Source organism: Limulus polyphemus, unplaced genomic scaffold (assembly GCF_000517525.1).
Source record: "Limulus polyphemus unplaced genomic scaffold, Limulus_polyphemus-2.1.2 Scaffold6878, whole genome shotgun sequence".
Taxonomy (NCBI): domain Eukaryota; kingdom Metazoa; phylum Arthropoda; class Merostomata; order Xiphosura; family Limulidae; genus Limulus; species Limulus polyphemus.
The window spans coordinates 29,228-43,208 of record NW_013672488.1 but is presented as its reverse complement, the minus strand read 5'-3'; the positions used below and the strand labels follow the sequence as shown (position 1 = coordinate 43,208).

At 32.9% G+C, this 13,981-nt stretch overlaps 1 protein-coding gene across 3 annotated transcripts in view; it reads right to left on the bottom strand.

The window, feature by feature from the left end:
- Positions 1-9,724: 9,724 nt before the first annotated feature.
- Positions 9,725-13,981, bottom strand: part of LOC106474149 (retinal rod rhodopsin-sensitive cGMP 3',5'-cyclic phosphodiesterase subunit delta-like) — a 29,463-nt gene continuing 25,206 nt past the window's right edge. For all 3 annotated transcript variants that reach the window (XM_013934840.2, XM_022402519.1, XM_022402521.1), the window contains 2 exons: positions 12,978-13,083; positions 9,725-12,381 (listed from right to left, as the gene is read on the bottom strand). In XM_013934840.2, coding sequence (XP_013790294.1) covers positions 12,300-12,381; positions 12,978-13,083 — 188 coding nt within the window. In that variant the 3' untranslated portion in view covers positions 9,725-12,299. The remainder of the gene's footprint in view (positions 12,382-12,977; positions 13,084-13,981) is intronic.

The window sequence follows — 13,981 nt, the reverse complement described above, 5'->3', positions numbered from 1 at the left end:
TAGCGTGTGTTATGAAGGTTGTTAAGTTTGAAGTGACTGTGGAAATTCTGTGTATTACAAAGTTGTATGGAGAAAGAATAAACTAGTTTTAATTAAGAAAGGACTTGTATCGCTGAAGTTCCTCGGAGAGAATTTATACCGGAAATTAACAAACGAGCAGTTACGCAACAGTTTGATAGCGCTGTCATTTTATTGTTAAAGGGTTTATATTTGTATTTTGTGTGATTTCATTGTTAAAATTGTTGTTGTTTTCTGCAATGTGCAGTAATATGCGAATTTATATTTTTCTATTATGAACTTTAGATTATTATTTCTTTGTTAAATGGTTTGTATAGTAATGCCATTTTGTTTTTTGATTGGGTTAGATTTTGTGTTGATCATACCCGAGTGTTGAACGTTTTTTTTATTATTGAGATTCTCATTGTTAAAGATATTTGTGTGTGTGTGTGTGCTTGCATTAGCATTAGAAGGCATTTGATTTTGCATTAAAAGAGTTGCTGCTTGGATTATATTACGATATGTAACAGTTTCTTTGTGATAAAGAGATCTTGTTATCATGACATTGTGTTCTTTGTTGATGGGTTGTGTTGTCCATTCGTGAGTGTTTTCAGGAGAGAGTAAAAGTTAGAGCACTTCTTGACTAGGGTGCAAATTTAAAGTTTTTGTTTTCAAAATGAAAATTAATTGTTAGTATTAGGTCAAGCCAGAAGTAGGAAAGATAGGAAAATGTGGTATACAAATATACCATGCATATCTATATTCCTGTATTGATATAGTACTATTATGAATTTATCCTTTACTTCTGAATAAGTGCAGTTTTCATATAACACATGGTCAAGAAAGTCTTCGGTTTCATTCTAGCTGCCTTTTTTCCTTTTCAGTTTATTGAGACCATATTCATTCTGCTCATGAGAGATACGAGTGTAATGCTGCAAATTGTGTAGGAAGGTAGACAGCAATGTGCTTTAATGGTAGTTCATATGATATCTCCAGGTTGCAGCCTCCCCTAGACTTCATTGAGAATGACCAGTTATATGAGTAATGCTAGTCACTTTGGATAAATCCGGCGTACCTGCAAAGTAAGGAGCATCGAATTTAAACAGTCTGGTAGATGATTCAGCCAGCCGAGTTGGAGATACCTTACTCAATAGCAAAACCATCCCATGTCCACAAAGCACACTCTGTGTATCTTATATTGATAAACAACATATTGATGTTGCTTAAAGATGGTACTCACATTAAAGCATGGATGCAAAGTAGGAAAGGTACTTAAAACTGAACGAAACTGCACAAGTGTTTCTACACTGGAGTCAACATACATGGGAAAAAAATTAGAAACTGGCAATACATATGTTCATTTCTGCAAATATACTTAATAGATTATTAATTTAGTTTTGAGTTTACTTACTGATTATAAGGAATATTTATTACAAGTTACAGCTTTTACAGTAAGAAAGAATTTGAAAACAAAAAACAAGTATGGTGTTTGATCATTGGTGCAATTATTCTCAAGTACACAGGTTCTTCCTTATTGTAAAAGCTGTAACTTATAATAAAAATATATTATAGATGTTTACAGGTGAAAAAAACTATCAGAGTAATTTAATTTTTTGCCATAACTTGTAGCAAAATTCCTATATTCTAGACCTATGTTATATTTAACTCTTATAACTCCTGTATTTGCCTGATAGGTGCAAGATACACCATGTTGATGGTAACCTATGTTTCATAAATTTTTCTGCATGCACATTGGTCAGGTAATTCACAGTTATTTCCAATGCATGTGATACACAAACTTGGGATAAAATAACAATCTTTTGTTATGATCAGTTGTATGAATTACAGAATACACGACCTTCAAATGTCTATACTAGTTTTGATTTCAAAATTTGGCATGTTGTTTGATTTTGTAGTCCAATATCACAAGTAACAATGCAAACAATATGTTGAACAGAACAAAACTTGTCCTTTCTCATTTATGTTTTTTAAAACAAATTCTGAACAAAGGAAGTCCACACAATGAAATGATGTGCTACTGCTGGCTTCCACCAACTACTCACTCACCCAACAATAAATTTATCAATGAACATACTGCCATTATATCAGGTTCTTTTCTTGAATTTTCAGTTATGTCTGAATCTAAAACAGAAGTCTGTGGGTCATGTTATAAGCTAGGCTGGATAGCCATTTCATGTATCACAAAAATGCACTTTCCACAATCACTTTATCATACATGTATCTCACTTGTGTTCACTATTATAAAAAAATTATAGAAACATAGCAGAGCTAATGTTGAAACTTTAACCTCATTTTCAGGATTATAACTGAAGGTAGAGGATAGCCCTTTTCAAGCAAATGTTTATAGTCTAAGAAACCACGTGAAGGGCACAGTTGCAGCACCTCTTTTCCTTCAGCTTAAATAGATTTCAATGATTGCTCTAGAAAAACAATTTTCCTTTGTAATCTATAATAGTTTCCTTTTCAGCGAGACCAATGTTATTGATATTTTCAAGTAGGCTGGTACTGATTGTTAGATATACACAACAATGTAAGCTTAATGTGAGAGATAAATTTACTTATGTTTAGAAGCAACAGTTTATCGCAGGTTTGTTTACATAACTGAGTATAAATTATACATTGTGTAGTTGCATTGTTAGGATTTAGCATTTGTATTATTGTGTCATGTTACTAGAACCTTCTAACTTTTCTCAATGTTTCGATCAAGTATTATTACATCATAATATCTCGTAGTGAGTAGAAAGTTCTAGGACTATGTCAGGCTATAAATGTGAGTACAAAAGTAGTCTGAGTGGCAAGACAAAGACATACAGTTAGCTAGTCAGATCTAGACAACATGATTGTGAGTTTAACCATAAAGAGAGTATAGTGATGATTTTTAAAGTTAAATTATCACAGGTTGTATTGTAAAAACAGTGTAAAGAATAATAATTTATCTTGTCAATTGTGTTCTAAAGTAATTGAATAAACCTGTGTGGACTTTTGAAGAAAAGAGAACTGTTCTGGATACAACTGTGGTAATCAACAGTGTATTGCCAATTGTACTGTAACAACAGAGCAGAGGAGAATACTTCATCTTGTCAATTGTGTTCTAAAGTAACTGAACCAGCCTGTGTGGATTTTGACAAAAATAAGGCAATTATTTAAGGCTCTGAATACAACTGTGGTGATTCACTGTTCAATAAACATTTGTATACATGTTTGAGTTATTTTAATATATTATTTTAAAACAAGTGGGTTGTGTGTTGTTTATTTATTGTTTAAATGTATTACATCAACAAGTCACAGACACCTACTGTAAAGAATCCTGCCCATCCATATATAAAAACCTGACATTTGATGAGCCAGCCAGGATTATACAGTGGTAAACAGCGGTAGAAGAATATGTGAATGACAATGGAAATAGGCATATATATTCACAGCTTTAGTGGTGTCAAAAATATTATAGAGATTACAACCATGCTATACAATCGTGTGGACTGACTTTGATAAGTGGATTGAGAGGGGTAAGTGACATGGGCTCCAAGACAGCAATCTACAAGAGCTTGTTAAACAACAACAAGACCTAGAGAGAGAAGAGACAATAAGAATACAAATTGAGAAAGAAGAAAAGGAGAGACTCGAAATAGAAAGAGAGAATAAGAGCACAAATGGAGAAAGAAGAGAAGGAGAGAAAGAAGATAATGGAAATAGATTGCCAAGTTCACTCGATAGATGGAGGATCCAAGAATAGCAATGGGGTCAGGACCAGCCAACCCAAGCTGCCCAAATTTGATGAACAAAAAGATGACATAGATGCTTTCCTTGAGAGGTGTGAAAGATTTGCCCAAAGTCAGACCTGTGACAAAGGCAACTGAGCAGTCTGTCTCAGCTCCCTTTTCACAGGAAAAGGCCTACAAGTATATGTGGGCATGATGTCAGAAGATGCCATTGACTATGACAAGTTAAAAGTGGCCTTGCGGAAATGCTAGGAACTTACCAAAAATGGTTTTATTTGGAAGTTCTGAGAAGTCCAACCTGACACTGGAGAAACTGTATTTCAGTTTGTGGCTTGTCTGTGGTGATACTTCATAAGGTGTAATGACATGGCCAAGCGTGACGATAGTTTTGAAAGACTGGCAGATCTACTAATACGTAAACAGTTCATGATCACGTGTTCTACTGACATGTCATTGTTCCTAAGAGAGAACCAAAAGATGAGAATGAGATGATCAGGCTGGCAAAACAGTACATGAATGCACATGGAGGGATTAGCTGACCAAAAGCAGGATGCCACCAAAGATGACAAAAGGTTAACAGACAAAACAATAGAAGAGATGTTATGCTTTTTATAAAATGGGGCAACAAGCAACAGCAGAAATATCAACATAAAGCAACTGAAGCTACCTACAGATATAGTGCTGGTAAGAAACAACAAAAGAGTGACCACCACCAAGGATGCTGCTGCCAGAAGAAACAGAATCAATACAACTTGCCAGACTCACCACAAAAAGGAAGTGCATGATTGATGGTCAGCTGAAGATAGCAAACAGGTCAATAGTGCCAGTGGTGATTGGAGCATATGACAAACATCGAGCAGTGCTAACAAACCACAACATGCCAGTAGATGAAGGTTATGCTGGGGACAAGAAAGTAAAAGACCTATGAGACACTGGGTGCTGCAGTGAGAACCAGTCTAGTATCCAATGACCAGATGGCAGGCAATGTACATCTGTGTGTGCTGATTGATGGGACAGTGAGAAAGTTTCCTATAGCAAAAAATATAGGTGGATATTCCATACTATGTGGGAGAACTTGAGGTCATGTTTATGAAGGAAACCATCTATGACTTGGTGATTTGCAATATTCCATAAATAGAAATTTGGATGAACCATACAGAAATGAGACTAATGAAGTGTCTGTAGTCACTAAAACAATGTAAGAGAAGAAGAGCAAGCAAGATATCAAGCCCCTACAAATCTCAAAAGGTGAGATCCCATGGGAAATAAAGGACAATGACTGCAGAAACTTTGGGACAATGCCCAGGTGAAAGTCGAGCACAAGACCATAGTGGAAAGGAATTACAGAATAGATGGCTGGAAGGGAGTGCTGTACCAGATCTATCAAAGCAGTTCAACTGGGGAATTTAAACATCTCATAGTACCAACAGAATACTAGACTCAAGTGATGAAGTTAGCTCATGAGTCAAAATCACCAGCAACTTCCATTGGCTGGGGACCATCAGAGAAGTGACCAGATTCTGCAGGTCATGCGAGATCTGCCAAAGGACAATGCTTAGAGGAAAGGTAGTCAAGATGCCATTAGGTAAGATGAGATGCCTCTGAAGCAATTGGGTATTATTAAATAGTTCATACAATTGCTTCAGTATTTTTAGTCTTTAAGAAAGAAACTAAAGAACATTTAGGTTTCTGGGTGTGGTACACACGTGGAAAAATGTTGTAAGAAAGAATGCCTGTATTGAAAATTAAGTCAAGAGCTAAGCAAAGCATAGTCAGCTAGTTAGTTATCATTGAGAATCACGAGTTAAAGAATTATAAAAAATGGAACCAACACCTAGCACCTCTGTAAAGACACTGAGAAAAACGCTAGTTACAAGTTTGACAGTGATAAGTTATTGAAGCTGATAGAAAAGTACAGATGTAGTATAGAAAAGGCTACTAAAAGTTTATGATGGCATCTAAAATTGGAACTTTGATGTAAGATCCATTACTGCAGACTTGAGTAATGGTATAAGTAAGAAGGCAACCAACTAACTCACCCTCATAGTAACCAATTACTTAAGAGTGTGGTAAAGTCCGATGAGTTGCAGAAATTAAGCAATGAGTTGTCAGAACTACTTGCAGATAGTTATGCATAGTACTTGGGAACTTGTGAGAATACAAGAAAATATCATATAAAAAATCTTGTCTGGAACATGGAGTTCAGTTCTCGAGGAGCAGAGAAAGAAGTTCTTGAGTTCTTAAGAAGCTCTTCTCCAGAAAAAGCTGAAAGTTCTCCAGGAAGGTCCTCTACATTCGAAAATGATGAAAGTATCTAACTTACAATGGAACACCTCCCCAACTTTGATATAAGTTGTAAGTTAAAATTGCTATTTCTTTTGCTCAACTAATGTAGTTAAGAATAAAGTAGTGAAGTGAGTTATATAAAAGAAGATAATAACTGTAATATGTGTAGATTAAGAAAATATTAACGGTAACAATTAACTCGAAAGTTTGATTACTAAAGAACTAACCGATTGTTAATGATAAAGAGCGTATGCTCTAAGTAAGAACTTAAATAAAATTGATGTATTTTGTGGAATCTGTCTCAGAGTTGTTTTCTTTAGTCTAACCATAAATCACCTCAAGTTAGTGACTTGTGAGCTCCACTTGCCACTGCTTTCCTCTATTTAAATAAATTTGGTGTAATTGGCAATAAAGTCGAAGCTCAAATGACTAGCCTAAGGGCCTACCCGTTACACCTCTCATAAAAGAACCATTCAAGAGAGTAGCTGTGGGCTTGATCAAACCACTAGCACCTGTATCTGCCAAGGGCAACTAGTATGTGCTGTCAGTAGTTGACTATGCAACACATTACCAAAAAACCATAGCATTGATACATATAGAGACAGAAAGAGTAGCAGAAGCCCTCCTAGAAGTGTTCTGCAGAGTAGGTTTTCCAAAAGAAATCTTGAGTGAAAGAGGGACTCAATTTACCTCAGAACTGATACAAGATGCGTGCAGACTCATCAGTACTAGATAGCTTTTTACCACCCCAGATGTAATGGACATTGTGAGAGAATTAACGGTCTTAAAGAACATGCACTAAAGATGTGCCAAGAGAGACCATGTGACTGGAACATGTACCTGCAGGCAGTATTATATGCTTACTAAGAAGTCCCACAAGCAAGTACAGTTTTTCACCCTTAGAGTTACTATACAGAAGAACAGTACAAGGTCTGATACAGATATTGAAAGAACTGTAGACAGGAGAAGAGTCAAAAGTGAGGAACACAGTAGATGTTAGACCTCAGATATCCACTAGAGGAGACCTATCAACTCACTCGAGAGAGCTTGTGCGGAGCTGAAGGCAGTCAAAAGCACTTCTATGACAAGAAAGCCAAGGATCGACATATCAAAGTTGGACAGAAGGTCTTAGTTCTACTACACACAGACAACAACCAATTCACCCTACAACAGAAAGGACCTTTTGAAGATCAGGAAGTGGTCAACAGAATAGACTATAAAGTGAAAGTGAATAGGGAGACCAAGATATACCATACAATCTGTTGAAGAGGCATTTTGAGAGGGAAGAATATCTAACAGGTGCAGCTATTGAAGTTCAAATAGACATTGGAAGTGTGGCTGTTATAGACACAGAACCTGAAAACCTATTAGACCTAAAATCACTGGGTGGAGATGAGACATACAAGAACATCAACATCAGTGAAGAACTGACTGGCAAGCAGAAGAAAGAGCTACAAGATTTACTGTGCCAGTACACAAATGTCTTCACAGATAGATAGACAAGACTTGTGCAGCATAACATCGAGACCATGACCAGGGATCCAATCAAAGTGAATTCCTACCAGATGCCTCATGCAATGAGAGATCTGGTCAAGCAAGAAATCGAGGCAATGTTAGAAGTTAGAAATAATGAGGTTTTGAATGCAGTCTACTGTCCACCAGTGGGAACTGTGAAGAAGAGGGACAGCTAAACTGCTTCTGCATAGATTTCCAGAAGCTGAACCTTGTGACGAAATTTGATTCTGAACCAATAGGCAACCAAGAGGTTATTATGGCAAAACTAGATGAGGCCAAGTTCTTTTCCAATATCAACCTCAGTAAAGCTTATTGGCAAATTCTAATGGACCTAAAGAGAAGACAGTCTTTGTTATACCAGATGAATGCTACCAGTTCAGTAGGATGCCATTTGGGTTAGTCAACTCAGCAATGACATTCAATCACATGATGAGGAAGATGTTGCACAGTACCTTCAACATCAAGCATTATGTGGACAACATTCTGACCCATACAGTCAGATGGGAAGATCAACTGAAGAAACTCAGAGAGTTGTTTGGATGAGTGAGGGCAGCAGGTCTGACCATCTAAGTGATACAGTGAATATTCTGTGCTGGACTTTCTCGGACACAACAAATAGCCATGGAAGAAGAGAAGCTAACCCACATATAAGATGCACCAGCTCTGACAACCAAGCAACAAGTCAGATCCTTCCTGGTGTTAGCAGGATACTATAGGAAGTACATCTCAAACTATGCTGAAATTACTGCACCCCTGACCAAGAAAGAACAACCCAACAGGGTGAAGTGGAAACAACCACAGCAAATGGCATTACAGAAGTTGAAGAATGTGTTAGGTAGTTTGCCAATCCTTAGAATGCCAGACTTTAACAAACCGTTCATCACTCAGACCAATGCATCAGACATTGCAATTGGAGCAGTACTTCTCAAGAGCATGAAAATGGACTATTTCCCATAATGTACATCAGTAAAAAGCTGTTGAAGAGTGAGAAGAAATACTCTGTGATTGAACAAGTGTGTCTGGCCATCATATTTGTTACCCAGAAATTCCAAAAAAAACTGATAAAAAATTTTGTGCTGGTCAGTTAGCTCCTTAGCAGTTGATGAAGCTAAAGTAGAATCTAAATTTATCTAATACTTTGGATGTTTAAGACTTAAAACGTTGTAAAATGTTGCAAAACTGATAGAAGCACACAAGAAAAAATATTTCATACTGCAAAAAAAACAAAACAATAATTTGGTGGCGTGAATCACATTTTTTAGATGGTAACTACATTATATTTTTTAAATTTATTTCAGTTTATTCAAATCACTGTATATGCTTGAAGTGTAATAACTTTTATTTAAACAATACAGTACTTTAGCTTCAAAAACGTTTATAATCAATAAGTAAACTCAAAACAAAGCTATTAATTCATTAAATTGGTTTAATGTAAGATAGTAAAAATATGATAATGAAATGAGACTGCACTCAAGAAATTCTGCAGCTGCCTGAAACTCTTCTATATGACATGCTTAAGTTAGTGCTGTTATTAAACTGAAACTTCGCTTGCTGTCAGATTGGTAAGTCTACACACTAGCTATTTACCTAGACTTGTGAAAGTGAATATCAACAAAAATAATTTTTATAAAAAAATATAAATTAAAGAAGAGATAAAATGTCCGTATTAAGTCATTTAGTTATGAACTGAAAAGTTTACCAATTTACCATACCATTCTACCTCGTATATTTTGTTGCTTGAAGGTGATTTTGATTTGTCTTTTTTCACTTTTACTGTCTGCAATACATGGGATATTGGAGTTTCAAGGGAAATGTAAGCCATTTATAACCTTTGCTTATTGAGCACTACACTTTGGAACACAACATCAAATCATAATGGTTGAGAAACGTGTATGAACTGCTTATCAAACTTTAGAGTTAAATAACAGACTACTATAACCAGGATGAAAAGCTGCAGCAAACTGGAGACAAAGATGGCTGGTGCACGTATATGAGATCTTAATGAATAGAACAGCAGCTTTCTTAGTATGTGCCACTGAACAAAAAACAACAAATATATATATATATTAAGTTACAAAGCTTGTTAGTAGTGCAATAAGGAAGAACTTCAGAACAATGTATTTATTTGGCTTTACTCATTACCAGATTCAGTTTCAGTTATGATCTATGTAGACAACTTGCTTTGATCACAAGTTACCAGTAATTTATTTACAAATAATAATGTATACATCATAAATTGGGTCATGATTTTACAACATTATATAGTGGATGACGGTTATGCATTATACAGTATTTATCATCAGTATCAAACAAAATACAGCTACTGTATGATAAAATCGAAAAATACAAAGAAATTAATAAAACTGTTCTAATCAAATGAGAAATATGTAATCACTGTTCCAACCAAACAATCTTCATCGTGACTACACAAAAGTCCTGACAAAGGTTGTTTGGTCAAAATACTAACCAAACATTTCCCTTTCCTTTACAAATGTTTTATCCCAATCTTTCTATTTTCATCATTTAAGACCACCAACTTACATAATACAGTACAACATAACAAGCACATCATTTTGTAGACCAGACAAATCTTCTTCAAAAGTTAAGAAATAGCTTTAATAATCAATCCCAATCTGTATATTTATGTACTAGATATTACTCTACATATGCAATTGTTTATATCATTTCAAAACACGTTTAATTCATCAAACTAACAGTGTTAATTATAAATATAGATTTTAATCAGCTTCTTTATTTATTCACACATAAGCTGTGGTTTCCAAATCCATGACTGAAAAATGAAATGAATAAAAATAGGTTATCTAAATGAAAATAATAACATTAAAAAGATTAAACTAGAAATACTATGATGAATTGTTTCACTTTGTATTTAATATTCATATTTTCCATCACTAGAGTTTAGTCATTTTTCCATAATATCAAACAATGTTATGATGAATTACTGCAGAAAAGCATATACAAAAAGTTCTTAATGAGCATTATCTGGAATACATTAAATAATTTTGGGATGATAATAGATTTTACTTGTACTTCTAAGAAGTAAAATATCCAGTCACATTTATCAATAAGTCCCATACAAATTATTTCATAAGTAATTATAAAAAAAACATCCATTTGATCATTTCAAAATTATATTCAATTTTTAAATAAGTAGTACAAAAGGTGGTAAGGAAACTTTATTAAAATATTATAACTAACATACTTTTCAATAAATAACACTTAAAAAGATCAGTGATACCTAATTTACAAGTTCATCTGTGATAAGAAAAACAGCCTGTAAATTATTAGCAAAAATATTTTAATTACCTGACTCGGTGTTCACTAATATATAATTGTAGATTGGTGTCATTGTAGTTGGTTTATTAAATGCTTAAAAGTGATCCAGTGAGAACTTTACAATAGAAAATTTAAAATCTGAAGTGAAATATTCAAACTAATATTTACTCAACATTTTATTTTTGCATATATTTTTATATATTAGATAAGGTGTAATTTTTGACATTACTTTCTTTACATTAATGAATTTTAGAGACACACACACACTACCTACAATATAAAGCCTATGCAGGTTGGGGCAAAAGTTACTGTACAGTTGATAATAAAGAAAATATTACCGAGACATCTAAACATAATTTAAATATTGTTTGTTTCAGAGTAAAACATGATAAATTAAACTATGTTCTAAATAAAACAACTGCATGGTCATTTTTGCCCCACCCTGTAAGATAAAAAAAATTATCATACTACTACTGTCTAATTATGTTAAGTATCTAAAATTCTCTGACAAAGCTAATATGTGAACACACATTTTTCATTAGTAACTACTGGATTTTTTAACATGATGAAATACAAATAATTTAGGATAGATTATACATTATCCTAAAGGTTTATCATGTAATTTCTATTTAGATACGTTACTATTATAAATTAATATAGACAATTTGCTGTCTTTATTTCATGTTTATTTAAAATCAATTATGCAGTATTACAATACTGATTTATAATACAGATATCTTGAATAAACTTTACAATATAAAGTATAGTGTCAGAAGTTAGCAGAATGTATTTATGAAACAACCAAATACAAAATTATCAATCTAAACATTCAGCAGTAATTACAAATAAAATTTGACTAACATGCAAATCTTGTTCCTGTAATCAATATTTATATTAATTTCTCTTCAAAGTGATTCTGACAGGTACATAAGAAACAGAAAAATGCTATTCAGATACAGTGTTCCCAGTTTTATTTATCTATCTTTTAATTTCTTACTACAACTATAAAGTTATTCTTCCAATATAAAGGTCTACACTGCAGAAAAAGTTCACAGTATTGAATACATAAAATTATGAGACCTAGAGACATAACACTTACAAAACTATGATTCAAAAATTATAACAACAAATTCTAAAAAGAGCTGAAATTACATTTGAAATTTTTAGTTAGGTTTTCATGTGGATAAAATAAACAACAATAATAAACTTCTGTATACTAAACATATTTCTTGCTGTTAATCAAATTTTTCAATGAATTACATCAAGCTACAGGAAATTATAAACAGAAAAATCTTAATAAAATGCATTGTCTTTTCTCAACCTAACTACTCTATTGGAAATGTATAAATAAATGTTTGGAAAACAAAGTGCACTTTAAAAACTCCTGAGTAATTGCCTGAAGTGATTTGTTCAAATAGTGCTTTTCTACAATCAACTTTAGACTGGAAAAACTACTTTCTTCTGTTATACATAGAACAATCTCACTCTGGAAGTGCTGACTAGAAGGTCATCATCAAAAAACTTTGTTTCTATTATTACATTGCCACTGAAATGAAAACAATACAAGTTGTACAATTATAATTAAAGGACAATGCAAAATATCAACTAAAACAAAAAGTTAAACATTAGTTAAACACACACAAAAATAAATAAATAAAACAGCATGTCAGACTATATTATCATCAGAATCTTAAATTATTCATAATGAAAAAATAAAGAACAACTGATTTACAAATATATTTATACCAGTAGCTGTCATATAACCTCAAGGTTAATGTTAAAACAGCTTTTTTTTTTTCTACTAAAATTTTAATAGTATGTTTCATGTAAAACTAAATATGAAATTTCATAAAGTAGGACAGCAAATAAAGAATGCAAATTAGAGAAATAAAAACTACTATAATTATTGATATTTTAGCTTCACTCAAAGAATTGGCTTTAAGATACTTGTTAAAATGCTAACTGACATGTGTTTTTGATACATTATGTAATAATTACACTACCAGGAATTGTTAAAAAATAAATAAAAATGTCACAAAAGATTTGAACACAAGACATAAAAATCATATGAAGGAAAGTATGCCTGACACTGTTATGACACTTTGGCAATAAAAATATAACTAAGTTTCTGGATCTACATACTTCAGTACATTGGCTGGCATCATTTGGGATTCAGGAGCTGCCTCAATCAATGACTGCCATGAGTTTGTGGAGTTAGGTATCACAAAGCCAAACTCAAAGAACCATTCTAGTAGAGAAAAGGCACATAAATTAACATCTATTAATAGTTACTGACATGCATATATGAAAAATGTATTATCGTGTTTCATTAAGCACTTTCTACTATACACACTAAAATCAAATATGTATTGCAAGTGAAAATTAATAATGTTTGCTGTATGTAAACTTCAACTAATCTTTGCAAAAAACAATAATGACATAATATTTGACTGATAGTCCAAAACCTTTTATCCAAATAATGTTACTACTTTAAAACTTAAAAGATGTTGATATAACAACATTAATAACATTTTTAATAGATGAGTTTACATTTCTAGAGAGACTTCATTTATAATTTTGAAGCTCAAGTTTGGATTATTTAGTTTTTGTGTGGTCTAGTTAGTATAAATCTGGTTTTATGTGAATATGAAACTTTGTGCATGCTAGATTAATCTGCATTTCAAAGTAGTGAAAGTTTAACCAATAATTTATAGATGTTTCTTTTAAACACCCCTTATTTGGCAATAACTCTAACTATAAAATAATGAAAACAATTTCAAATCCCAATAACACATAACTGAAAAAAAGCATTGTTCTTCTTATTCTTAGGACTGTTCCTAATTTAAAATAAAACCAAAAACCTCTTAAAATGATTATATTTTCATCATGCATTTGTCGAAAACAAAATTCAAATAACAATGGTCTTCATGAGCTAACCAATAGTCTATACTGTAAATGCTTGTTGTTTAACAAAGATGTCTAGATCAAAAATATTTGAAATATAAAATTTGGTAAATAATTTAGTTGTTTCAGAATATCATCAAGCTAAACCTTTGTCATTTTATATACACTACCATATTTTTTGGTGTATAAGACGCACTTTTTTACCCTAAAATTTGATGTCAAAGTCTGCTTGCGTCCTATAC